Raw genomic sequence first — 27,595 nt, forward strand, 5'->3', positions numbered from 1 at the left:
ACCTTAGGCTTTTCTTTGTTTTTATTTTCTATAGAATAACTAGTGATGGGAATAACGCCATTTAAAATGATGGCGTTACTAAAAAAGTAGTTTTTTCAGTAGCGAGTAAACTAATTATTTATCGTCTTCTTTTATCATAACGCCGTTTCTGTTACTGATCAGAAAATGCGTGCGTTACTAATTCAGCAGCGTGGTGTGTTGAAGCTGTCATCAGCTGATTGGGAGCTAAAGAGGCGGATGTTTTCATCCCAGCGCATCACGGCCCGTGAAGAACAAGGGAGACGTGATAAATAGTTACAGATGCAGACTCGCAGAGTCGCTGCTGCAGGTGTGGATCTACAGCCGTGTTTTTCTTGATGTGTCAGCGGGACGTCCCGAAGGTCTGCCCACCTGTTCACCGCCGAGACGTCCTGATCTTCTACCTTCCTAGATCATCCAGCTGTAACCTGTTTTTATCATGTCTTTAGCCCCGCTGTAACACTGATGCATCAGTCTCAGACGTCATGGAGCTCAGGTGTTATTAGAACTTCCTGTGTGTGTTTACCACCCAGCTTCAGCTCTTCTGTGATTGGGTCTGACCCACGTTAGTACATTTAAGTCCTCCATCATATTTGTGCCTCTTCTAGTGTCATTTTAAAGGGTTTTCATTCATTAATTTAACTATTACTAGATTAGCAGCAACAGAAATGCTGCTACAACACACAATTATGCAAAGCTGGAAAAATTAGAATACTGTACAAAATTACATTTATTTCAGTAATTTAACTAGACTGAGAGACCATTTAAAGGCACAGAAACCTTTACATGTGTTTCTATTTGCAATTAGAAATTTTAGCTGATTGGGGTCTTGTTAAATACCACACAGTGACATGTTAATAGTCTAGATTAGTGTAATGCTCCTGATTGTAGTTCCTCTTGTTAAGTGCCCATTTATTTCAATTATTCAGTTTTGTAACAAACATTTGGACATACATTTTATTATGTTCCAGTCATTAGTCTTTTACATTTCACTATTGGAGTAATTTATAGTAACTTAAGTATGATTAATTAAGAGGGGAACCCATTTTTCATGTCATTCTTTAATGAAAAAAGTAACGAAATAGTTATTTTTCTTAATAATTAGTTACTTTTATAATCTTGTGACTTGGTAAGTAACTGACAAAGAGATGTGTCTTTAGGTCTTACATGCACACTAAGCTAACTAGCTCAGCTAACTATAAGCATAGAAATAGGAGCTCTAACACTGATGCATCAGTCTCAGACGTGTCTCAGTTGGGATAAAGTCCTGCCTTACTCCTCCATATTTCTCTCATGCTGTAGGAAAACAAATGTTTTCATAATTGTTCTTAATGAGTGAAAAAGTAATAATTATCAACCTTCTGTTGTTTTTAAGATAATCGAGTGGCTGTGTGACAACATGAACCCGTTTGAATCCTTTGATCAAGTCCAGGAGTTCATTTTAGGTGAGTTGGAGCTAAACACGACTCATTGCTGCTCACATCTGTCCAGAGGACCTACACACATCTGCACAGCTAGAGAATGAAGTTAGTATGAGAACATTTTTCCACTAAGAGAAAACATTAGCCTGAGCATCGATGGTTACAGAACACCTGGATGAGTAAATACTCTTTTAGTGGAGCTTAGTTTGTGAATTGTTTGTTCACTAACAATGGCAATAAACCTATTCTGATTCTGATTAAATAACTACAGTATTGGCACAGTGTGATTATTGGAGGACACATTTCAGAAATTCTTTGTTGGTTTAGTAATTTGGCTCCAACTTGTGATTTCCCTTCCTGTTTAGGTCTAGATAAATCAAGAAATCTGCATAAATTTCTGAATGTCTAAATAACTAATTTGTGTTTGTGCTCCGTCTGCCTACACAGCCTCTTTGTACAGGATAGTTTATGAGAAGTGTCTCAGTTTGGATAAAGTCCTGCCTTACTCCTCCATATTTGAAAAGAAGGTACCACGCATGCACACAGACACACACACACACACACACACACACACACACACACACACACACACACACACACACACACACACACACACACACACACACACACACACACACACACACACACACACACACACACACACACACACACACACACACACACACACACACACACACACACTCATTGTGTGCTTGGTGTTTGTGTTGCAGGAGGTCCCAGTGTGTTTGCTGGAGATCCCTGGTGTGGTGTGTACCACTGAGCTGCATATTGAAACTGATTTTAAGGGCAAGGTAAGGACAAAATGTCCTAAACTTAATTACTTCTGAAAATGATATGACTCATAAATATTAGATAAGTGTGACCTTTTGGATGTTGATTTAAAGAAAATGTATTAAAATCAAAAGTTCTATGAATTTCTGATAGCATATTGGGGTGAATTCAGGGAAATATGATGACAGTTCTGAAAAGTATTTTATGTATACCTTTACATACTACACTGCAGGAGGCCATCAGCTACAGAACAGACCCCCTCTCCAGATATTACCTTTTTAATTTAACATAAAAACATTGAGAGTGTAATTATATGATTGATGTGCAGGCCAGAGGTGCCCAGAGGTTCTGGTCAGAGCTGCAGTGGAACGCAGAGAAGACAAAGTATTTGGATGCCGTTCCAAATCCCAGATACAGAACCACACACATCCAGGCTGAGAGGGAAAAAGCTGTGAGCGTCTTTCATCTGTCACCATAAATCACTTCTGACTATTAGAATCGGTCCTTCTCAGAATACCTGTGGGCTTTTGGTCACAGTGTATTTTCATCCTTCCCTTGTTGATGTTATTGTTGTTGCAGAGGTCAGAGAGAAGACTCTCCAGCCAATTGAATCACATAGAGGAGAACACAAAGAAGTAGGTCTGCCTCCCGCTGGAGCTTTCTTAGATAATGTCCTGAAACAGGAGGGAGGGAATGCATGACTGCTCCTCGGCACTGCCTGTAAAGGATGTGCTAAAAGGTTAAAACCTCGAAAAGCTGCTGTTTTAAAGGTTGAGCATATGGAGCTTTTATCCTTTAATCCTCGTCATTTCAAGTTTCATCTGAGTGTCCTTTATAATTGTTGTTAAGTGAAGTTTTAGTTTAACACACTTTCAGGTGTGTCCAACTTGACTGAGGAGGGTGGAATTAAATCCAAGAGTAAATCAGCTAATGTCCTAAAACAAAAGCAAAAGCAAATTCATAAAGTAAAGTAAAGTAAAGTAAAGTATGGTGGCCCATTAGGGTCAACAAAATAGAAAAACCACACCGTGATGACAAAACCTTCAGTAGCATTAATAAAAAATGGAAGATTTGGCTCATTGCAACTTACGCTAAAACGGAAGCTAAGCTAATTCACTAATTATGCCAAAACATACATGGACGACAGCAGCATTGGGGACCTGGTCATCGGTCTCACAACCCTACTGTAAAATCCCACATGTAGGCTTAGTGGTGTTGCAGCTTTGGTATTTCGTTGAACCTTCTGGGCCACCATAGTAAAACATGAAATTGAACAATGTGAGGCAAATCTAACTCTTCACACAGATGGTTAAGGTTAATGTGGTAGATAAGGTTAATGTGGTAGAGAAATCATACACAAAGATAAGGAGACCCAGGTGGACAGCTTGAGGGTGGGACAGGATCACAGGCGGGAAACACAAACAGGAGGGGGTCTGAAATGAAATAATGTGCAGAAAAGAAACAAGAAGTAAATAAAAGCCAAACACATAAATCAAGATTGAAAATATTAAAGCCCTATTAGTTATGACACACACTGATGTGTGGTGAAATGTGTTCTCTGAATTTGACCCGTCCCCTGGGGGAGCAGTGAGCTGCAGACACGGCTTTGCTCGGGAACTCTTTAGTGGTTTTACCCCCCAATCCAACCCCTTAAAGCTGAGTGTCATTTTTAATGTCTTTGGTATGACCCGACTGAGGATTTGAACCCACATTCTCCCAGTCATAGGGAGGACTCTAATACCATTAGGCCACTGAGCTGGCCAAAATCTAAAGTATAGGTAACAACCAGAAGAGATCGTAGGTTTGATAAAATGGCTCTAAAACAGGAGTTATTTAGCCTGGATGCTCTTATTGGTTCATTGAGCTCAGCTCAGTCACTAATCCTGGATTTCTTAATCCAATTTTTGTTCAGTAAAACCCCAGAAGTTCAGTTGATTATAAAAAAAAAACACTTTCAACAGTATGGTACATCTTACGTCAAATTTAACAAAAACAGAAACTAAATCTGTATTTATTAGTATTTACATAAATGCTCATTTTAAATATGGAGGAGTGTGAATGACTAAGTTCACTGAGAAACCATTTACTTGTTATTTTTCAAATAAAAATGGTCACTCTGAGTTTCACATACAGGCTAAAGGTAAAAATAGTCTTCTCCCCCTTTTTCCTGGTTTAGCCACGGATAGAAAATAGACAGTGAAATGCTCAGATTAGAAAAGTCTGACACATCTACGTCACACTAAAATTTAACATCCATGGACTCACACATTTTGGTAAGTGACGGGGAAGGCTGTTGTTGGTTTAGCGTTCAGGAAACAGCAAAGAACGTCTTGGCTAGTAGAAGCTAACCATTAGCATTAGCACCTCCACAACATGGCAGAACTCCTTCAGACTGAAACATCAACGTTTCAGAGCAAACTGAGTCATTCCAAGGGATTGCACATTCCTTCACTGCCTGATGCAGTTAAAAATCCCGGACGAGCCCCCATTTATGTTACGTCCCCAATAGGAGGTGTTGAAATGTGAAGGAGGGGGTAACATAAGAAACACAATAGTGGGTTTAAAATGGGTTTAATTGTCATAAAAGGTTCTAAAAACAATGCAAACAGGTGGCAAGCATTATTAAAATAATGCCAAACAAAAAACAAAACTCTCAAAAAAGGTTAACATTAAAAGAGCAATTACCAACATTAAAAAACACCTGGTTAAAACTTATTAAAAGTTTTACCAAATAGAAGGTGTTTCCAAAATCCACAAAGTTGATACAAGTTCTAAAACAATCTTTTGACATAAAACACCTGGTTAAAACTTATGTTAAAAGTTTTACCGGAACAGAAGGTGTTTTAAAACCAAGGTCAATAAAATTGCACCACCAAGTTAACCTTTAAAACGATCCCTCTGGATCACTCAGAGTTACAACAATAAAAGTTAAAACACATCTAATCAAAGGGGTTGGAAACAAACTGAGGCCTGGAGGACAGCAGAACACCTGCGCTTCTGCCTCCCAGACTGCTGAAGGCACAGCCTTTTTGTCCCAGGTGTCGGTCGTCAGAAGGATTCAGCTAAGCTGTGCTCCTCAGCAGCCTGGAAGAGAGGAGGAGGAAGGGCGGTGTCGGGGCCGGGTGATCCTGGCTCCTTCACCTGAAGAGGCAAGGCTGGTGGCCATAACAGTGGAGTCACGACTTTGTTAGCCAATCAAAGGAGAGATGTCTGAATATCAGGAAATAATAATGAGTAAGACTCCAAATCCTGACGACTTCGTCTCACCTTTGCTCCGGCTAACTGCTAGTTCCTGAAACAGGAGCGCCAAGGCTTTCTTCCCTACAGAGATCGACTCTCAAGACATGCATTTATACTAGACTACTGCAAATGTGTTGAGAAAATGAGTGAACTTGGTCTTTAATGCTTTTATTCTATGGAATAGCTATTCATAAAATACTGACTAACTGCTTTTCCTAAAGTTTTCTCTTTTTTCTTTTAGAGTTCTTTCTATGGTAGACACCTGGTGTCTTGGTAAGACACACACACACACACACACACACACACACACACACACACACACACACACACACACACACACACACACACACACACACACACACACACACACACACACACTATCTGGACTTCAGACTTCTAATGTTACACCAAACTCTGTGAGTGTGTTCCGGTTTGTGTATCCCTTTGAGCCTGCGCTCTTCTTTCCCATCGGAGATGTCACTGAACCTCCACACCAATTTATCTTGGAGGGAGAAGTTATGAAATAGAGATAATGCTAGGATTACATAACAATGAGGAGTTCGGTACTTCCCTCTCCCTCAACTCTTATTTCTACTTTCTGTTTTTGTCTCATGACCGTACTGCAGCTGTTTTAAGTCGGCCCGAACTCTGGACCTCCCCTTACCTCAGATGAAACAGATATGATCTCACACGTCCACAAGCCTTCCTAGATTCACAAGTAAACAGCGACCCAAACACTGCGCTACCATCCTCTCTACCTCCCAGAATCAGTAACATGACTACATAGCAACACACCACTTCATCAATAGTAAATAATTTTATTGGTGGATTAAAGGAATATGAAAATATTTTTCTCAGCTGGCAAAAAATTGATCTTTGTGTTTAATCTGGGAAAAATATAAACCATCATCTGCAAAATGTTTGGCTTTTCTGTCAGACTTAGTTGCAATAATGGGAATACTGGGAGTGAACAAATGTCAGTGTCAGTCAAATACAACATGATTTAAAACAAAATGTAGTTTTCAAATTATTATTTAATCGATTAGGAGGTAAAAGACTATTAAAACCACCCTTTTCCCACGTGTAAAGGAAATTTCTTTACTCATGAATTCACAAAAGACCGTAGGTCCAAATTTGGATTATGGTTACATTATAGATACAGTAGAATGGCACCGAATACAGCACTAAAAAACTTGACACACTTCCAAACCCATCAGTGTGCTCCATATTGACTGGTGGGCTGGCCCTCACTTCACACCCGGTGCCTCCATCGCTGGGTTCTCTTCATACAAGACAATCCTGGGAAAGACACCTCCCTACCTTTCATCTCTTCTTCATGCTACTCATGACACTTACCTAACAAGATCAAGTAACATTATCAAGTTTAACACCCAAACAAATAAACACTAAAAACTAATTAACAACTGTGTTAGCAAAGCTGAGTTCCTTTTACTATACCCCAGACCTGATTACAGTCAGATCTATAAGAATTAAGAAATCACTAGAATCAGTGGTTCAGTAGAACCTATCTGACAACATGACGTATGCTGAAAGATCTGAAAGATCTCAAAAAGCAATACAACATGCCCCATTGATACCCAGAACAACACCTAAAGCACTGTAGGCCCCACTTGGTTAAGGTCAGAGGTCATGATTCAACAATAGCAAAAGAGACGGTGGGCAACAAGTGGCATTCGTGGGAGAGGTCCAAGGCCAAAACCTTTGCGGACCAAAAAGACCACAAAAGCCAAAAATCCCCTTCATTTTCTAGAAGACTTTGGGGGAAACTCTTCTGTGGACTGATGAGACAAGAGTGGAATGTTGTGGGAGGTGTGTGTTATGTTATAGCATCATACCAACACTTACACATGGTGGTGGTAGAGTAATGGTCTGGGGCTGTTTTGCTGCTCTGAATTCCGCTCTACCAGAAAATCTTGAAGGAAGATCTCTGACCTTTGACCTTAAATAGCTCGTTCCAACTGGAAACCCCTCCAGTGTAGCTGTATCTCTCCCCGGTGATGTGAAAGACTTGTTACCTGTTATTATAAACCCATAAATGAAGTTGTCACAAACAACCAGTTATAAGGTTTAGGGGTCAAATGTTTTTGACTGGTTGGTTTAGATGTCTTGTTTGCTGATTTGAAACATTTAAGTGTGACAAAAAAAAAAAGAAGCAAAAACAGCACCATCTGTTAGTCAGCATGTAAAATTACTTATGATGTTGTTTTTTATATTAGATGCCAACCATAGATTATTCTAGGACTGGTTTTACAAACCTCAAATGCAGAAAGCTGTTAATCCTTGGAGATTCTTGTGAATGGAAAAGCAGCTAATTATCTCAGAAAACTCACCAATACTTAGCATTTTCTCCCCCCTCGGTAACCTGCTGAGGGTACAGTATATATGCAGTAAAATCATTGATGATTAATTCAAAGCTCTGGTGGGCTTATGAAAACAGTCTGCTGTCATTTAGTCAGATCATCGGTTTCCATCTTTCCCCGTCCTTTACGCCTTCCTCGGTCACACCAGCCGACCGCGCGTCCTCACCCACCGCATCCATAAAACTTCCTTCTCGGCTTGCCTCCTCGCTCCTAACTGTGTCGCTCCATCATCAGCATCCTTCACCCAGGACACCCAGCAAGTCTCTTTGGCACATCTGTTCAACCTGAGCCATGTAGTTCTAATCTTTCCCATCCCCATCACACCCAGTAAGATTAATAGATAAATATAGCAAAAATAAAAAAAAATATATATATATAATTGGTAGGCTTGTGAGAGTATCCTCTAGGCTGCTGTCTAGCATGCTTCAAATCAGGCAACACTTTCTGCAAGTTAGCCCTGCCCAAAGAGAGCTATTAATAGCTCTAGCATGTGATACTGTAACATCAAAAAGCTGCATTTTGTGTGCATGATCAAAGATGGTGCACAGTTGTGTGTGCGAGCAACTAAACCGAAGCACTTTCATGAGACTGACATAAAACGGCAGACGCGCTCTTTCCAGCACAGCAGGGATGCTGCCCCCCCCCCCCCCCCCAAGGCAAAGCGATGCATCTTTAAAGCAAAATATCCACCAAAAAGAATTGATAAATGAATCAGTTCTTTAAAAACCAAAGTCATAAACAGGTCAGGAGTTTTTTGTTTTTGACCAATGGCCTGGTTTAATGGTGGCGCTGCGCTGGTGCATTCAAGGCAACCTTTCATGTTCGCTTTTCAAAGCTGAAGCATCAAATCTTTCTTCTGTGTTTGTTTTGTGCAGATAAGAAGCTGGTGCCTCTTTTTCAGGAGGAAGATCATCAACAGAGGGCACTCATAGGCCTGGTGAGAGAACTGCCTGCCTGCATTCACACAAACTTAAAACTTTGTCAGGCAAATAAATCTGAACGCTTTGGTTGAGATTTCCAAATCAGAGGAAACAGATTTTGGAAAGGCCTTTTCCTGTTTAGAGGAAGCAGTGCACAGGGAAATGTTTTTGGAAAGTGTGCATACGTGACTTTTACTGGTCCTGACATCAACACTGGAGATGAATCAGACATCCAAGTTTGTGTATGTTTTATAAAATACCACAACTGTAAAGAAAACATGTTTAGGATGGAACGGTTAACAAAAAATAGACAAAACTGATTAAACAATACATTTGTGCTTTTATGTTTAAATAAATAAATAATCCTACCAACAAACAAACAAACAAAAATGAATAAATTCTATCAAAAGATAAAAAAAGTTAATAAAATCAGATCAATGTTTTTGCAAACTTTCCTCAAAAGACTCCTAATAATCAGTTTTGCATTTGATGCATCTATGTTGATGCTTCTTAAATAGTTTATTTTTTAATTTTTTTGGTCTTATTGGAAACATTTGTTGATCTTGTATATAAAACTGTATTGTTCTCACTCTTTTCGTCCCAGAGCAGTCAAAGGCAGCCCAGTCCTCATGCAGCCGCCTGTTTAAGGGCTGGTAACAATTCTATTAAGCTGTTAAGCTAATAGCTAATTACAAAGGAGCCAATTTATTTGTAGTTATAAATTTAACAAATAACAAATTATTTTACAAATAATTTAACTCATCTGTGGTGTGGGATGTGGACTGTTTCTCAAACACGAGCATCATGTTTTAGCTGCTTGCTATTGCAGTCCAGCTAGCAGTTTCTGCTAACTTATGATGTCACAGTAAAAACATTCTTGAACAATATTCCAAAGGAGGAACCATGTTTAATCTAAACTGCTAAATTAGTTTTAAAGCTACTAATGAAACTGCTAACATGATCACAAACACGGTCACGGAACACTCACCCTTCCCCTTTGGTGTCTTTCCTGGATCTGCCTCCCCCGGAAACCCGCATTGCCAGAGGAAATGAGATAGCGCTAAACACCAGTTGCTCTTTCATTGTTCGTGACTTCAAATGGTGTTTTTCTTTTTGGGACTCTGGTAGTTTGTCCTAAAGTTGAAGTGGTAGCAGCCGGCTGTTTCTCCTTCTCTGCAACACATTCTCACTCCCAGTGCCTCAAAAACAAACGCTTGGTCAGCCACCCTCCGCGTCAGACCCTTGACGCCAAAAGTGCCCTTTTTCGTCATTTATGTGCGAAAAGGGTTTTTCCCTTTTCTGACTGCAGATCCCAATGCAGCGTAAAACTGACGCAATGGGATATCTGCTGATGCGGCACCAAACCAGCTCATTTCACCACACCTAAACTTTAATGTTTTACAATTTATAACCTTCCCCTCACCCTCATCCTAACCTTAACCCTCTTGCTATCTAAAACGTTACTCACACTGTGATCAAGCATTTGTTTCCTATGCATTCTGACTGTGAATTTTCGTATTTGCCGCCCAAGGGGAACGTTGGAACATACCATCTGGCGAGGGGGAGGTTACAAATACCCTCTGCTTTAAACCTCCACCTTGGTAGTTGAAACCTCCCCCTCGCGTTGCCTCGGTCCAAACCCGACCAATGACGAGGTGGCTCCTGCCGTTCACTTCATAGAGCCGGCTTTTTGAGCGACGGACACATCACTAACGTGTTAGCTAGCAAGATGGTTAAGGTTAGGATAGGGGTGAGGGGAAGGTTAAATAACAAGAGGATAAGCTTAGGGTGAGGTACAATGAGCTTGTTTGGTGCCCTGGCTGCGCACATCCCATCGCGTCAGTTTTACGCTGCATTGGGATCTGCAATCAGAAAAGGGAAAAATCCCCTTTCACACATAAGTGACGAAAAAGGGCACTTTTGGCGTCAAGGGTCTGACGCGAAGGGTGGCTGACCAAGCGTTTGTTTTTGACGCGTTGGGAGTGAGAATGTGTTGTTCTCTGATATCATTGAGCGGAGAGCCTTTCACACCAGTAGTGTTTTCTTGCTAAATACATGAGTGCTTAATGAATGGAGGACCCAGGGAAGTGCGGAAGAGCGGTAGTTTGGCGAGACTGACAACCGGATGGTCCTGTGGTTGCTTTCTGTCCAAAACGTGCTATTGGCGGTGTTTTTGGACAAATGCAAGAGAACTTTTTTATTAATTTCTTTTTAATCTCCACAATATATTTATAGCTCTACTATGTTAAACGTTGTTAAGGGGCATGAAAAAAAGTTTTAAGCTAATTTGTTTTCCAAATTTGCCACTGGAGCTTTAAAATGCTAAAATAAACTGGGATTGGTTTTAACGCAGGAATAAAAGCCAAGTCAACGGGTGGATTTGCATCAAAACATGATGAATTCTAAAAGCAAACGGGGGAAAAACAAAAACTTAAAGTGTTTAGAATTTGATTTGTCTGGATGGGATTTTAAAGTGACACATTTAACGTTGATGGGAAAAGCTGTTTTGAGTTGAAACTGTTAGTATTGTTGATGCGATGCTGTTCATAAGTGCTTCAGTGTCACATGGCCTAGGAGCGGTTCAACACCAATCGAGAGTCCAACATTAACAGCAGTTGGTGGTGAATGCTTCCTTCAACACGAGCTGATATATAGACCATCGAGAATCTACGGCGAAATGCTGACAACTGATTATTTCTATCCGTAGTCATCTGTTAAAGTGAAGCTCCTGTTCCGCTTCAGATGAGTCGACACTTTAAAAAAGGAGGCATCTTAAGGTTCCTGTCCTGTTTTTTTTATGTTTGATGGACAATTTCATATCTTGTACTTTCCCCTGTACTCAGCATAGTTGGTAAAGAGCAGATAGCTTCAGTTTAATGGAGTTCAGAGGAGATGCAGTCTCTCAGCTATTCTTAGAATGACCTGGCTTTCTAGTTTCTGTTCGTTTTATTCCCTCCATTACTTCTTCCATTCACATCACCGTTACATTTGTCCTCCCATTTCTCCACTAGACCGTTTCCTTTTCATCTTTCACATTTATTTGACTCTTTTCCACCCCTCACATCCGCTGGTCTTTTGGAAAATGTCGCCTACGGGAAATGTAGCATGAACTCTATTTAACCCTCCTGGTACTTTCTAGAAGATGCATGAAAAAGCATGCAAACAGAAAGTTTGGCTTTACACCACATATACGGGAAATAATGAGTGTGCATGTTTTTACATTTACAGACGGTTGACAAGCTCCGAGAGCACCTCAACCGGCATCTGCCTCGACTGGGGAAGAAGAAGACTGACTTACTGGTTGTCAAATATGTAGCCAAACTGGTTGGTACAGCCTGTGTGTGTGAGTGTGTGTGTGTGTGTTGGTCACAGATGAAGAGGCTCTGCAGAAATTATATTTAATTTTAATTCTTACCCTTTTTACTGGAGGCTAAGTGGCGCAGCAGGGATCACTCAGTGGAAAAAAGGCTGTGAGTTTCCACATAAATGGTTTGACTTTACTTCAGAGAGGTCGCTAGAAGCCATCAGAGGACTCTCCCCACTCGCTAAAACAAACATCACTCTCGGAGCACATTACAGACACCTGATTTTGGAAAACTATTTTTGTGCTTTTGATAACATTTTTAAAGTGTCTTAAAGAGCAGCAGCAATGGATTCTCAGACTGAAATTCCCCAGGTTTTGCCTTCCAGCCTCTATGCACCTTATAGTTCATCCAAAGTGAAGCCAGGGCAGCGCCGGCATCACGCATTGTGTGTAGGGCGCCAAGTGGTCAAGGGGGCGGCAAACAGTCTGGCTTAGACAAAAAAAAAGACCTCCGTTAGATGCAATAAACAAAAAATACCAACATTTCTAAATCTCAGACTAGAGAATGGCACCAAGGTAAACATTTGACAAAAATAAATACATTTCTATGCATTTAATCTGCTGATGAATTTATGGGCATGATTTCTTAAGACAGCGTGAAGGGAGGTAACTTGTAAATATTTATAGAAGGAAAATATTGAGATATTTCAATTCAATTCAGTTTATTTATATAGCGCCAAATCAAAGCAAGAGTCGTCTCAAGGCACTTCACAAAGTAAACATCCCAATACAGGTGAGTTTATTATGCCAGTCAGGATAAAATTTCCTATATAAGGAACCCAGCAGATTGCGTCGAGGACTTTAGAGCAATCCCCAGCAAGCATGTAGCAACAACGGAGAAGGAGTAGTGTTTGTATGGCTACATTGTGATTTCTTACCTATTAAGAGATACATTTTATTGTCTTTATATGTGTATATATATATATATATATATATATATATATATATATATATATATATATGAGATATACGTTTTCGTTCATATCGCCCAGCCCTGGTCCTGATCCTTTAAACTATTAACCAGTAAAGGGTTAAAAACATAATACTGTCTAAAGGTTTAACTTAAAAAGAAGAAAATAAATGACTGCTGACAGGGGGAATTGAACCAGCGGCAGGACATGACAAAAACAGCCTGAAAGACAGATTCTCTGCCCACTGTACCACCAAACTGAATACAAAAGGACAGTTACCTTATAGATAGAAGATAGATAGATCTGCAGATGCAAATATGCTTCGAGCTAAATCTGGTATAATGCATCGAATTTCAATATTTATGCTTAGTATTGTACATGGTCCATAGATAGATAGATAGATAGATAGATAGATAGATAGATAGATAGATAGATAGATAGATAGATAGATAGATAGATAGATAGATAGATAGAGGCAGGTCTTGTGCATCCTTGTGGACAGGATGCGCAACAAACATCAGACGCCCCAGAGCACATCTGCTAGCAACCCACCTCTCACCCACCCAGTGATCCAGGTGAATGGCAATTGGGAGAAGCTTCGAAGGCAGAGCTGAAGCACAGCAGAGTGGGCAGGAGCTACAAGTTATATTGTTTATATACATTTTTAAAGTATTCTGTAAATTAGGTTTTAATCCCATGGTTCCAGATTTGGTTAGGGTTGGAGTTGAGTGGACCCAACTGTGCAGGTAAATGCAATGCATGAAGGCAGATAGAATCCAGGTCCCTCATTTAGTAACCGTACGTGCGAACACATCTGTGCGTATTTCGTGTGTGGGAACGATTTTACGCATTGGGTGGTATTTACCTGTCTGTACTTGTGTGTGAAGATGTTCCTAAATATAAGAACAGCTCTGACCACGCGTAGGAACAGCATCTAGTGGTTGAACGGGGAACAGCAGTACCAAAGGTCATCCACGCGTGCTCCTCATCCACAAATTATATTTACCCAGTATATAGTTATGTGGTGAAAAAACGGCTTTTACAATTGGTGCTAAAACCAATCAAAGACAAGTGACTGATGTGAATCTGACATATCGTGTATAATCTGTATTATTTGAGGATTTAACAGCACATGCACACTGGAGGGAACGCGTTCTCCGTGACCACGCTGATCTCAAAAGAAATCCTTCTGCTACGCTGAGATTGGGGACCCTTTGTGGTGCGACAGACAAACCACACAAATCTGATTTCAGTTCATTCATTCATTTCATTTCTTTATCTATTTAATAGGGACTGTGCATATTAATGAACTTCAACAATAACTTGCATCAGTAAATATGCCAGATTGTAGCACCAGTGCTAATTTACATCTGCAGTCCCTGGGCAGGTAATAAAAGCAATACATGAAAGTAAAGTATTATATTTAAAACTAGGAAAGAAAACACACAAAACACCACTGTGAGGACAAATTACTTGTGGATACAGGTTTGGTTCTCCTTCAACCATTGTTTAAGTTTGAATTTGAAGGAACTGTATGATTGTGAGTCTCTAATGCTGAGTGGTAGACTAATAGTTCCTATTTTATTTTAAAACTACGAGAACCCCCCAGAACCACCTCTGCTCCCCGGTCATTCACACAACCAGACTGAATGAGAGCTCAGGAGAGGCAGAAGCTGCATGCTCAGACATTTCCAAATGAAACTAACTCCAAACAGAACGACTCCTTAAATGTAAATGAAAGCCTGTGTTGCTGCCCCTTGGCATCCAAAAGAAATAAGGAGGAGAGCTTCGACAGGTGCAACGTTTTATTTGCGTCAGGCTGTAGATGCACACATCTCGTTCCCGGAATCGCACCGAGCACCTGGTGCCAGTCACTGTGCAAACACCGTGAAATCTGAAAATACATAATTTACAAACTAATTAAAGACAATCGCCGACAATCAGGAGCAACAAACAGAAACAAAGAACAAATACCTTGCTCCTCTTGCCATGGGGTGCAATCAAAGTAATATCACACAGAGGTTTGGCACAGCGAGACCATAGACTAAATGTACAAGCACTTGTTAGGGCGACACGTTCTTATTTAATCAATTTTAGTCAAAATACCCGCACTTACGTGGAGGTTTGGTCTGCTGCAACACGCCAAGCCAGGTGGAATGCCAACACCATGTCCACATCCGGGTTAACGCCCACTTACATGCAATTGAATGAGTGACGTTGACAATCCACCTGCTCGCAGCCATTTACAACCTGTTACTCGTGATTTATCAAATCCATTTTTATTCATTTCTGACGGGAACCTCTCCTCCGTCCCGACCGCGTTTATAACCTCTGCAACTTGTTTAGTTCTTTAGCGCTTCGGCAGCCAGTGTCTCCATCTCTCTGTCAATAAAGTTTTTATTTTTTCTAGACAAAAAACAGGGAATCCCTTCATGTGCTGAGGACGTAACGTGACCAAATATGGTTAATTGAGGGTGTTTCTGTATGTAAATGACGGTGAACAGACATGAGCACCTGGGTACGCACAGGTGGGATTTATCATCAGATGATTGCGGAGGAACATGCGTACGAGAGGCCACCGCACCTTTCATGAATCAATCTTTGTTCGTACACACATTCTACATTTTGGTCATGAGTATGGGACAGTTTCTACGAACGTTTGATAAATGAGGGCCCTGGTGTTTTGATTGAAGAGGGGAAAAAGGCTTCACAGGATAGCAAAGAGTGAATGAGAAGCAACAGTGGAAGAGGAAAACTGAGGAATATAAATACTGGGAGAGTTGGTAGCAGAGTGAAAGCAGCCGAGGGAGAATGAGCAAACAACAGCAATGAGAAAAATCAACAACAGTAAAACAGTAGTAGCGATGATGAAGAGACCAAGTATAAACAAAGAGAATAAAACAGGAAAACATCATTATGGCACAGAAACATACACTGAAAACACAAAGTACTCGGACCAAATGCTAAATAACAGACAGAAAAATAACATAAGTCTCAGCAGCTGAAGCACAGCAGAGAGGGAGGGGGAGGAAGTTTTTAACATGTCACAATCCAGACAGAATGGAGATAATAAACTGTAAAGGAGAAAATAAAAAGGAACTGGATTACAACTCAGCAGATATTTAGATTTATTTTTAGCTAATTATGTGACCAGAAGCAGTGAATATAAAAAAACTTTAAGCTGAAAATGTACCATTTCTTGCTTTAAAGAAAAGAAAGGCTACATTTATCATTTATTAAAGATGTCTTTTTGCATAACTAAGTAAAAAAACCTCTCCACCTTTCTGTCCCTGTCTCCTTGAGACTGCGGGTTCAGTAAAGTTGGTTTTTAGTATTCTTGTGAGGTAAATCCCTTCGCAGTTTTCAGGTGCTGAAAGCAGACGCGCGGCATATATCAGCACAGCTGTATGAATCAGGCCAAGGGTAAAGCAGGAATTGAATAGAAAGCAGAATGCGCCCCCGTTTTGGGACTTGCAAATGACAGAGCAAGAGAAATCCTCCACGCTCAGCGTCTCGCTGCGACAGGCTCTGGAGTTTAAACCCACGCCTTCAGAACCCGATTGAACGCAGAGGAAAGAGGTGCGCCTGCAATAATTTTGGCTTTGCTCTGGCTCAGACACACGAGGCGATTATTGGGTTTATTCAGCTGAGTGGAACACAGACAGACACTTATTAAAAACACAAACACGGGCCGACGAAGAGCAGCCTTCAGGGACGCTTCAGCTCGGAAGCTTCTAGTCCAGCTGACTCCTGCCGTGAGAACTTTCTTTGAAACTTCCCCTCTACAGATCCAGAGCATCTCCCTCTCCTGCTGGTGCTTATTGAGACTAATGGCGGCATTGACACGAGGGAGAATTTAGGCATGAAATAGATTACAGCTTTTAGGAGCCACGAAAGCCTCGCGTTGATGAATTACAACTCATTATCGTCACCGATATTTATTTCCTGCCCCACTTTCTGCAAACAACTGAGCACCAAAACGATGCTTTAAAGGCACAGAGAAACGAAGCTAAAGCAGTGAAATGAAACTGGATGCAGGATTCTTGTTTATTTGACCCTCATGGTTACTCACCGTTTCCGCTTACTGCTCGCTCATCAAGACAAATGGCTACGCCTAGGTTAGATTTATTAGAGTTTGGAAAGCCAACGGAGTCTGTGGCTGTTTGACTTTCCCCAGCACAAAAGAAACCCAACATGAGATTACGCAGCATATGCATGTTAGAAAACACCAACATAGGAGAAATCTGGTGCTAATAAAGGCTTTTGGTGACTAAAATCCTTTTGCTTCTTCGTGGGTGATTAGCTGTATGCAAATATGCAAAGTTTGATGAAACAGTGTAAGGGATAAAAGCCCAGAGGAACCTATTATAATGATTTTTTTTAGTTTTAGGCTAGTCTGTTACATAAGTGAAGCTAATTGAAATTCCCCCCCTCGGGTCATGGGGCGGCGTTGCTGCTGGCAGCAGGTGCACGTTTCCCACTGGTGCTCAGGATGTGGATGAGCCAGACCATCTTCCTGTTTTTGTTCAGCGTCAGTGGGAACACACGTGCAGCAGGCGGCTTTCAAACAAGCCCCTTCTGATAAATGTGCCGCTACAAAAGTGCTGCTCTTGAATGGGGGAATAGATTGTTAGAACAAGTGTACATTTCCGAGAAGAAAGGATCCTCGTAGCAGAGGAAAATGTCTGAATGGCGTGTTTTCAGGCACTGCAGAGGAAATGCTGGTGTTGTGCAAAGTTTCTGAGTGACTGGTTTCTGTAAAATATTTCATCCGAATCTAATGGAGCAAGGTGTGTGTGTGTGTGTGTGTGTGTGTGTGTGTGTGTGTAGCTGGAGCTCATCAGGCACATGCTGGAGTCGGTGTGGCTGAAGTCTAAACTTGGCCCTTGTGTTCTGTGCCTGTAAGTAGCTCTTTTAGTTTTTTCTAACTTGTTTTAGGTGTCAGATGTGAAGCTCAGTCTGTCGTTGTTAGGTAGAAATTATGCACAATGTTTTGTATCATGTTATATAAACAATCCTCCAGGATGCAGCAGGGCAGCCCAGCTGAGTGGTCTGTGCTTCACTTCATGCTTCGGATTCTAGAGTCAACTCGGGGCCTTTCCCTTCCCCTCCCTCCTGGTACCCCCCCTAACACACACACACACACACACACACACACACACACACACACACACACACACACACACTGTAATCCTGTCCGTCTCTCTTCTGTCGGGCTGCATGGTGGCGCAGTGGTTAGCACTGTTGCCTCGCAGCAAGAAGGTTGCAGGTTCGAAACTCGGCAGTGGCCCTTCTGCGTGGAGTTGCGTGTTCTCCCCATGCATGCGTGGGTTTCCTCCGGGTACTCCGGTTTCCCCCACAGATCACAACATGCCCTACAAGTTAAATAAATTGTACGTCGCTTTGGATAAAAGCGTCTGCTAAATGAATAAACATAAACCAAACAGAAGTGCTTCTACCGAGCAGGACCACCTGTTAGCATTAGCATTAGCTATGTGCTGACTCTGCTTAGGCAGCATGTGAATAAATCTTCACTGCACAGAGTTTGCTGATGCTTGTGGCACTTTTTTTCATTTCAGTCACTCATGAATAAAAATCAAAACTATTGTGAGAAAGAAGCAGGAAACAGGAAATGCCACCATGAAGTGTGATTGAGCGCAGGACGGTGTGCAGCAGGCATAGGGTGACCACATGTGTCGGTCTACACAGCTTTTTTTTCTTTTTGGGTTTTATCCAGTGAGCAGGACAAAAGCTCTTAAATATTTCTCCAACTGAGCCCATTTGGGGCGAACGCTCAGAGGAGAACCACTCCAGAGGAGATCCTGATAGGCCTACCCAGTCTCTCAGCCTCTCCAGTGGCAGGTGATGGTCAACAGTGTCAAAGGCTGCAGTCAGGTCCAGCAGGACCAGAACAGAACAGTCCCCTGCATCACTGTGAGTCAGAAGGTCGTTAGAGACCCTAAGCAGAGCTGTTTCAGTAGAATGAGCTCTACGGAAACCTGACTGGAAACTACCATAGATGCTATGTTCATCAAGAGCAGCTGTGAGTTGTTTAGCCACAACCTTTTCCAAGATCTTGGAGAGAATGGACGTAAGCAGCTCAGTGGCCTAGTGGTATGAGTGCCCACCCTGAGACTGAGAGATCATGGGTTCAAATCAATGGTCGGGTCATACCAAAGACTTTATAAACAGGACCCAATACCACCCCGCTTGACATTTAGGTTTAAAGAGTTTGACTGGGAGGCTAAACCACCAAAATGTCTCCAAACGCAGCCGTCTCTGCAGCTCAGTGCTACCCCCAGGAGATGGGTCAAATGCAGATCACCAGTGTGTGATGACTATTGGGACTTTAACTTTAAAAGTTGCTTGGCTAGAATTCTTAAAACCAGCAAAAGAATCTAAAATTAGATTTGTTGGTTCTCGTCAAGCGACTTTTGCTTACCCCGTTGGCAGATTTCCCTTTTTGCTCAAAACAAGAAAATTTGGATCATATGTAAGTATATTTATCTTATTTTAAAGTAATACTTTTTCCTACACTAAAAATAAGATAAAATGTCTAAAAATGAGTTGTTGTTTTTTTTAACCTTCCTCAGAAATCCGTTTTTGCAGTGTAGCACATTATGTAGTCAGTTTTAGCCTTGTTGTTTTTTGCTGGCGCCTTTTCCAGAAAGTTAAATCATTGTTTTTCTCCCCCACCCCTCCAGGCTATCACACTCTGCTTTCAGTGTTTGCCGTCCGCTGCCTCCCTCATCACACATTTTTACAGTACATTGACCACGGCTTCCTGCAGCTCACTGAAACGTTTGTGTCTCGGCTCATGACAGGTACATAAACACGTTCTCCTAACGGTAAAATGTAATCATGTACAAAAGACTGCAGTCATACCTGACTTATTTATAATTTGTCTTCAAATGAGCTTCTTGTAATCTCCTAAAGCGATCTGGAGCAATTGTTCTTCAGGCTCTTTGAAGGTCTTTTAATGTATTTTTCTTTGATCTGCTCTGCTTTTTCATTTATTTTCAATCCAGTTTGTGGAACAAACTGCATCTTTTCCGAACTAATTTACAAAATGCCAGAAATGTAAATGAAAAACGGGTTTATTTCTTTTTCTTTTATCCATCCTTGATGGATACATTGATGTTGCTACAGAAACTGGATCAAAGCTGATATCAGTGAAAATAGTTCTCTGTGATTCATAATTTTACTATTTTGGCACAAAATGTTTATTTTTGTGACACAATATCAGATTTTTTATTTGTAATGCAGTTTTGGAAGTTTAGATTCAGTCATGCTTGTTGCATTATTGTTGATGGTTTATATGTTTGAATTAGAGATCCACCAATATGGTTTTTTTAATTGCCGATGCCGATACGTAGCGGTCATGGTCAGCCTATGGCTGATTTTGGGGGCAGATTTTCACCTTATTTTCAAGCTAAAATGTCACTAAAAACATCAGTTCATGCTCCAAGTTTCTAAGTCTGAATCAGTTTCTGAACTCTGAATTTAATCAACTGTTAAATCTTAATTTTGTTCACTGGTCAGTGTTTAAATCAGACATTGAAAGTTAATCAAACAAATATCAATTAACTGCTCCAGAGTTAAATATTCAAACGTGGTGTATAAAAATACATTTTTAGAGCATTTATTAAGCAGATGTTACACAGGGACATAAATACACACTTAAATAAATTGTGCAGCAGCACCGGACTGCTCAAGGATGCGTCTGACTTCAAATCGGCTTCACTAAAGGAGGTATTTACACAAGAAATTGTAAATATCGGTCCGATATATCAGGCGACTGATACATCGATCTACCTCTAACCTGAATCCCACTCATTAAATGAAACATAACACTTTCCTCTGGTTCCCCACCTGCTAACATCTTTCTGACAAGTATGCTAATATTGTGTGTTAGCTCATGAGACTTTCCTTTTATCTCTGAACAGAGAAAATGTGTTTTTCCAACAAGCAGCCCCCTCATTTTAGAACTGGCTACAAAACCACCCAAACTGGTGCCACTAGAATAAATTGAGAGACTTTTGTAACAACTTGGTGGTAGGCGTAGCTGATTATCATCTATCACTGTCCCGTTTTTGACCCACAGTAACTGCTAACTGTAGTGTAGATGGGATGCAGTTGGTGTGATGGAGGGCCTAAATGCCGGGAAAGCTCCGGAGGCACAAAGATGTGGGAAAAATCATTTTAAGCTTAATCAGTTTTAATGAAAAAGGCAGAAAGTTCTAAATCAAATGTGAAAACTGAGCTTCAGTCTGGTCAAAGAAAATAGAATGAGTAAGAAGCAGCGATTATCATATTTATACACAGTGCAGGTGTGAAAGTGAGAATCATTTGTGCTTTTATGTTTAAATAAATAAATAATCCTACCAACAAACAAACAAACAACAAACAAACAAAAATGAATAAATTCTATTCTTGTTTGATCCCGAGAAGCAAAGAAATACTCCATTGGATTCAGACAGTGAATAAAAAAATATAAACACTCAATAGCTGTCGGCTTTATGCTAACGGAGAGCACTTTCTCTGATGCTGTGAGGCGCACTGTCACGTAGACGACGCGGGCCGTCAGAGGTAAAAAACCCAACAATGAGGGAGACCGCGATGATCCAACTGAAGAGTTAGGCAATTTTTTGCTTTTTCTCGTCAGACAGTTTAATTTTTCTGAGCCCTTGCACAAGCAGCTGGTAGCAACACAACCAGATGGCAAGCCACTATAAACACAATTTAGATGGCCTCCAGTAGTGCTGGGATTGGCTGACTCTTGCAGGACAGACCGTTGTTTGGTTCGGGTTCAGCGAGTGAAAACACAATTGGAAGCGCCGGAAGCACTGCGAGCATCCACACAGTGAAAAGTAAACCTTTGTAAAGGAGTTCATTTACATCTAATTAATGGACTGTAAGACATAAGATTCCATAGTAAATATGAAATCAATCTTACGGACCGTTGGGTTATTTTAACCAGAAGATTGGAACTTTTTATTGCAGGGATTATGTAACACTTGTATTAACTGAGAGACAAGAGAAGACAGAGTCACCTTTAAACCGTTTAAGAAGATTTATTTCTAACCATTTTACAGAATTTTAAACCAGACTAACTCTAAATGATGAATGGATCTGGTGTGAATGAGACATGAGATGGATGGTGTATGTGTGAGTGATGTTGGTATCAGAACTCTCGCATCCGGAGAAGCAAGTCTGATTGATGTTGTTATGTTTTGCTTTAGCTATGATCAGAGTTTGATAAGAGTTCCATAAACACATGAGACGCCATATTTGTCGCTCTGCACATACCCTTCAGATGAGACCTCCGTACAGATCCAGAATGCCAGGTCCTCTAACCCCCCTTTCAGTACTGGAGCCGAAGAAACAGCGTCAGCAGTACGACAGACTAGTCTTTGGATTGTCTCCAGGTAAAAAGCGACAGTTGGTTCACAGCATCAGATGGACCCCCCTTGGGTCTGGTGTGAGTTCAGCTTTTATTCTGAAAGGTACTGTTGCTTGGTTGGAAAAATGCAACAGATTTTGTCCAGCTTGTTGGTTCTTTACTTAAAAAGGAAGTCCGGGTGGCCGGTCCGATACTCCTCTAGCATGCGGTGAACTGCAGAGAACTCCAGTAAACTGTTAAGAACTGAACTAAGATGGCATGGGACTGGTTTTACTGATCTGGATGTTTTGATTTCTGGTCAAACCAAACCTGGCAGATATATAAACACCACAGAGACTATGCCACGCTTCAGAAAGGAAGGTTCTGATTGGTTGAGTAAACAATGTGTCATGCATTTACATTACGTGTAGTCAGAATGTCTAGTGCAGCTAGATTAAAGTCATATTACTTATTAAAGCATACTAATCATTACATTGTCATTTCACAGATTGGCCAACATTATATTATTGACTAATACTTTGTTTGATTAGCTTTATTAAAAATAGAGTTCTTTGATTTATTAAAAGGAAAGAGTCCTTTATCTTCATTCTTCTCTTGAGCTGGAAAGAAAGCAGTTTAGAAGCAAATGCATGACCTTGAGGCAGTCTCATGCAGATTAGTTCTGTGTCAGAGGTATCTGAGGAGAGAGGGTAAACAACCTTCGGTGGAATAGCTCCTTCATCTCGTTACACCCTGCTGCCAAATGTGATTCACTTTTTCCCACTTTGTATGATCAAGTATCTGGAAAGCAGAACAAATATTTTTAGATTGATCCTGTTCTCTGAAATGCTAAAAGATCAAGATCACACTTCTTAGAAAACGAGAGTCCCACTAAAGCCAGGAAAGTCAGTAAAGAGCTCTAAAGACTTAAGCCAGTGTCTCCGGGCTGCTACCGTTGGTGATGAATTTTTGCTCTGAGGTCAATGAAAGTTGAAATGTTTACTAAAGTCCTGTAAAACTAATTTTCTTTGTAAGGCAGGAATTCTTTCTGCCATTTTGAATCTCCAGAAATAAAATCTGTGCTGAGAAACCGTGATTCTGTTTTGACTAAATTATTTTTGTTTAATTGAATTTTACACTTTCTTTTTAATTAACTAAAAGTTTGAACATAATGTTCAGTTGCTAAGAATAGTTTTTTTAAATGAACATTTCCTAGTCTGCCAAACTCTTTTTGCAAGTTTCTCATTTCCTTTTCCTCAGAACCGTCAGCATACACAAAAAGATACACGTTGCTCAGAATGACCCGTTCCACTTCCTCTTCATTTCTAAAAACCTGAATATTTTAGTCGCGTACCTGGTAGTATCCCTGAATGCTTATCAGCACCAGGATGTTTAAGCTGGAGGTGATGTAGAAAAAGAGAAAGAAAAATAGAAACCAACAAAGCCCAGGTGTTAAAGGTGGTCCAGTGAAGAATAGAAGTTCACCAACTAGCAAACAGAGCAGAGAGAGGAGGTCCGACAGAGCTAAGATGAAGAAAAGGCGCTGCGACATGGAGGAGCCTCGCAGATGCCTGCTGCGTTTGATAATCACACTGATGTTAGCTGGAATACCCAACAGGCAGCTGATTGCTGAAATCACACCAGCAGCGATGTACCAGGGAGAAAGACAGACAGTCGCAGGGGTTCCTGAGGAGGAGCAGTTGTAAAGGAGGGAGGAAAAGGTGTGGGCACCATCAAAAAGAGCCATAGTGGAATAGGAGATGACCTGTTGCCCCATCTGTTGTTGAGCTTGTGACGGCTTCACTGTCATGGGCTCGTTTTGTTAGAATGTGTTGTGGTTTAGCGGTCTGCAGTCTGATGTGCATTTCAGAACATCTGTGGGCTTCTGTGTTAAAGTTACAAAGAGATCAGCAGTTACTAGAGAAAAGGACAGAGTCCACCTGGTATTTATGATGAAATTCTTATCAATACCTGATCTGTTATATTTTAATTTAAAGAAATATTGTTGGGAACTGCTCAGCTTCGGTCAGTATATTTTGCCAACCACGACCATCTGGGAGGTTGATTAGTGTCACACCTGTTGTGAATCAGTTTAGATTGCCCCAAAGACCCACAAAACCAGATGAGCACTTGAGAGCAGCTCTAAAATGGAACGATAAGAAATAAATTCCAGAAAACTGAAAGAGATGAGAAAAAAACTAGTTTGATATGGAGTTAAACTTCTATGCAACCATGTTCTCATTATAAAGCTGCAAACAGGACCCAAGTGGAGCAGAAACTTAAAACGAATTAGTACAAAATCCCAAAATAAAAGTAACAGCAACAACACTAGAAATGACACAGAAACAAGACAAGGAAGGAGCAGAACAAAGGGGCATATATACAGGTGTGGGTGATTGGTGAGTGAGAACAGGTGTGCTGAGAATAAATAAGAAACAGGTGCGAGACGATGGCGACATCTTGAGACATGCAGATTAGTTCTCTGGGATTAATAAAGTATCTTTGAATTAGAATTAGAATTTGAAAAATATTTCAAACTAAAACCTCAAATCCCAGTGAAAGTTAATAAAACCATAGAGGAAGTACTTCAAAAATAAACAAAAATCCATGACAGTAGTTCTAAATAATTAGCAGAAAGTGTCTGTTTGATATCTTTCAGATTCCCAAATGTCAGTGGGGGTTTTTTCTTCTGTTTAGTGGTGTGGCTGAGTTACATTTTTATTGCAAAAACATTAAATGCTAAAAATAAACCAGGCCTAATCAATTCATTATCCAGCTTGTTTTAGTTCTAACCCTGCTCCAACACACCTGATTTTACAGGTGACTGATGAGTTTTGAACTGTCGTGATGTGGCGCTATTCAAAGAAACTTGAATTGAATTGAAATTGAATGAGCTGATGCACAGGTGATTGAACCACTGAATCCAGTGTGTGGGAGCAGAGAAACCACAAAAACGTGCAGGACACCAGCCCTCAAGGCCCGGAACTGAATAGTCCTGCTCTAGAGTAGTTCTGTTACACCAAAGAATCATTAAGAAATCACAAAACAAACAGGGAAAGGGCCAGAGCTCTCGGTTCAATCGTATAATGTATTAGGTGTAAGAAAAAAAAACTAATGTTTCGACAGAATGTCCTTCACCATTAAGAAATCAGTGTGATGTCCAGTTTATTCAACACAATGTATAGCTGCTGCTTAGTGGAGTCCTGACTTGTGAACCTGTAAAAGCAGGTCACCGTACACTGTGTGGTGGCTGGCTGCCATGGTAACAAGGTTTTAACAGCATGCTGTTACCTGTTTACCAGACTGACTCATAAAAAAGGTCAAACAGTTTACATAAAAGTGGACCCTTATAGACCCGATGCTGTGACACGGCAGAACCAGAATATGCTGCTCTTTGGTTACAAACAGCAGTCTGGTGCAGACTTGTGATGTTCTCATCTACATACATTCTAAAGGTAAACAAATGCCCAGTGTAGATATGGATCAGTTCCTGAAGCACATCTTTGTGTTCAGGGTAAGTTGTGCAAAGATGATGTAGGAATTGCGTCCAGAGGAGTAACAAAGGACATATTTTCTGATATTTTTCTCATTTTTGTGTTTAGATTTGGACAACAGTGACGCCAACGAGAGTTTGAAGTTCAGCATACTCAAGAGACTCCCTCGGGTAAAGGGTGTTTGTGTGTGTGTGTGTGTGGGTGGGTGGGTGGGTGGGTGGGGGGTGGGGGGGTGGGGGGGTGGGTCTCTACAATTACACTGATGCCCAGTAGGAGGTAGTAAATTATTCCTATGAAAGATAAAAGCCTCAAACAAACAAAAATGATTTCTACATTTTACAGGAGATTTTATATAAATAATTATTTAAGCCTAAAACTTAACAATCAATTTTTCTTCAGCCTTGAGTTTAGAAAAACGAGTAGGAGAAAAAATAAATGGCTGCCAGCCACAAAAGTACAGAAACCAGAAATGGTAAAGCAACAGCCGGGTCAATAAGGTCTGCAGGAAGCAAAAAATCCAGGAAAGCAGCGTCCATCGTTTTCTTCGACTGGCGGTAATGTTCATCTTTCCTCTTGTGGCTCTCTCCCCAAACTTCCCGCTCTGCTCCAATTATGAGATTGAAGTTATTTTAGGTCTCGTCTCCCTGAAGCCCCCCTTGGGCTCATCGCAGAACACTTGTGTAACCAGCTGGGGTGTGTGTGTGTGTGTGGACAGGATGTTAGGTGCTGTAACTTCCACATTGTCCCTTTTTGTGGAAATTCTGTCTGTGTTTTGTTTACATTGTGATCAGACCAATAGACTGTTTTGTGTCTGGTTGCTCGATTACCATGATGGTCCTAAAGATAATCTTATCAGATATTCCTGCCATGTGTGGTGCGTTAAGAGTGCTCTGGTCTGCTCAGAAATATGTTGGGACTGCTCAGATCATACACTGGGGACATTAAACACATTGAATCGTCTTGTTCTGATTTTCAAGGGGAAGCAAACACGCTGCCTTTTAAATGTGACATGTAGCCAATCATCAGAAACCAAGGTTAAGGAACCATGCTGCATGCTCCTCCTTCGCCATGTTTGGAAATGTTTGTGTGTAGCTTTTGTTGCATGGGCGTACACCACACCCAGTAGGACCAAATCTAGTAACTAATAAATAAAAACAAATAGCCAGATTAAAAGTTTGTGTTCTGATGGTAAAGTATAGAAAGTGATTCTAATTTCCAAGGGAACAGAAAGTTTTTGTTTCACATTTGTGATTCAGCAGCTATTCATCAGCTCTGCATGTTTTAGAGTAAACTGGAGGAAAAGGCTGTATTTTCTCCTCCCGTCACTCACACCTGTAGTGTCTGTTTGCTTAAGCGTGATTTATTATTTCTCTGGAAGCCCTCATTAGCAGTCCGCTCCTCGATGACGCTTTCCATTTGGCAGGAAAAAAATAAAGACAGCTGTTCACAGTCACCGGGGATCAGTTTTGTGTTTTCCATGGAAACATGAACTACATGCCTTAAATATAAACATGTGTGTGTGTGTAGCATATGGAGCAGAGGATCTGTCACATGTGGGATCATCCTGTCAGTTCGGCCTCAATCTCCAGAGATTATGTCAAAACTCTGCTGGAGAAGCACAACAAATCTAAGGTGGGGATTGTGTTTGTTGTGACGAGTTAAGGTGACTCGT

General features: G+C 40.8%; 1 protein-coding gene across 3 annotated transcripts in view; it reads left to right on the forward strand.

The window, feature by feature from the left end:
• Positions 1-27,595, forward strand: part of gsap (gamma-secretase activating protein) — a 47,505-nt gene that overhangs the window by 18,219 nt on the left and 1,691 nt on the right. For all 3 annotated transcript variants that reach the window (XM_054739648.2, XM_015958007.3, XM_054739649.2), the window contains 13 exons: positions 1,394-1,463; positions 1,887-1,966; positions 2,171-2,251; positions 2,560-2,682; positions 2,811-2,866; positions 5,713-5,744; positions 8,728-8,789; positions 12,001-12,096; positions 17,878-17,948; positions 18,071-18,165; positions 19,752-19,871; positions 26,032-26,093; positions 27,451-27,555. In XM_054739648.2, the coding sequence (XP_054595623.2) occupies positions 1,394-1,463; positions 1,887-1,966; positions 2,171-2,251; positions 2,560-2,682; positions 2,811-2,866; positions 5,713-5,744; positions 8,728-8,789; positions 12,001-12,096; positions 17,878-17,948; positions 18,071-18,165; positions 19,752-19,871; positions 26,032-26,093; positions 27,451-27,555 (1,053 nt within the window). The remainder of the gene's footprint in view (positions 1-1,393; positions 1,464-1,886; positions 1,967-2,170; positions 2,252-2,559; positions 2,683-2,810; positions 2,867-5,712; positions 5,745-8,727; positions 8,790-12,000; positions 12,097-17,877; positions 17,949-18,070; positions 18,166-19,751; positions 19,872-26,031; positions 26,094-27,450; positions 27,556-27,595) is intronic.

This window comes from Nothobranchius furzeri, chromosome 1 (genome assembly GCF_043380555.1).
Source record: "Nothobranchius furzeri strain GRZ-AD chromosome 1, NfurGRZ-RIMD1, whole genome shotgun sequence".
Taxonomy (NCBI): domain Eukaryota; kingdom Metazoa; phylum Chordata; class Actinopteri; order Cyprinodontiformes; family Nothobranchiidae; genus Nothobranchius; species Nothobranchius furzeri.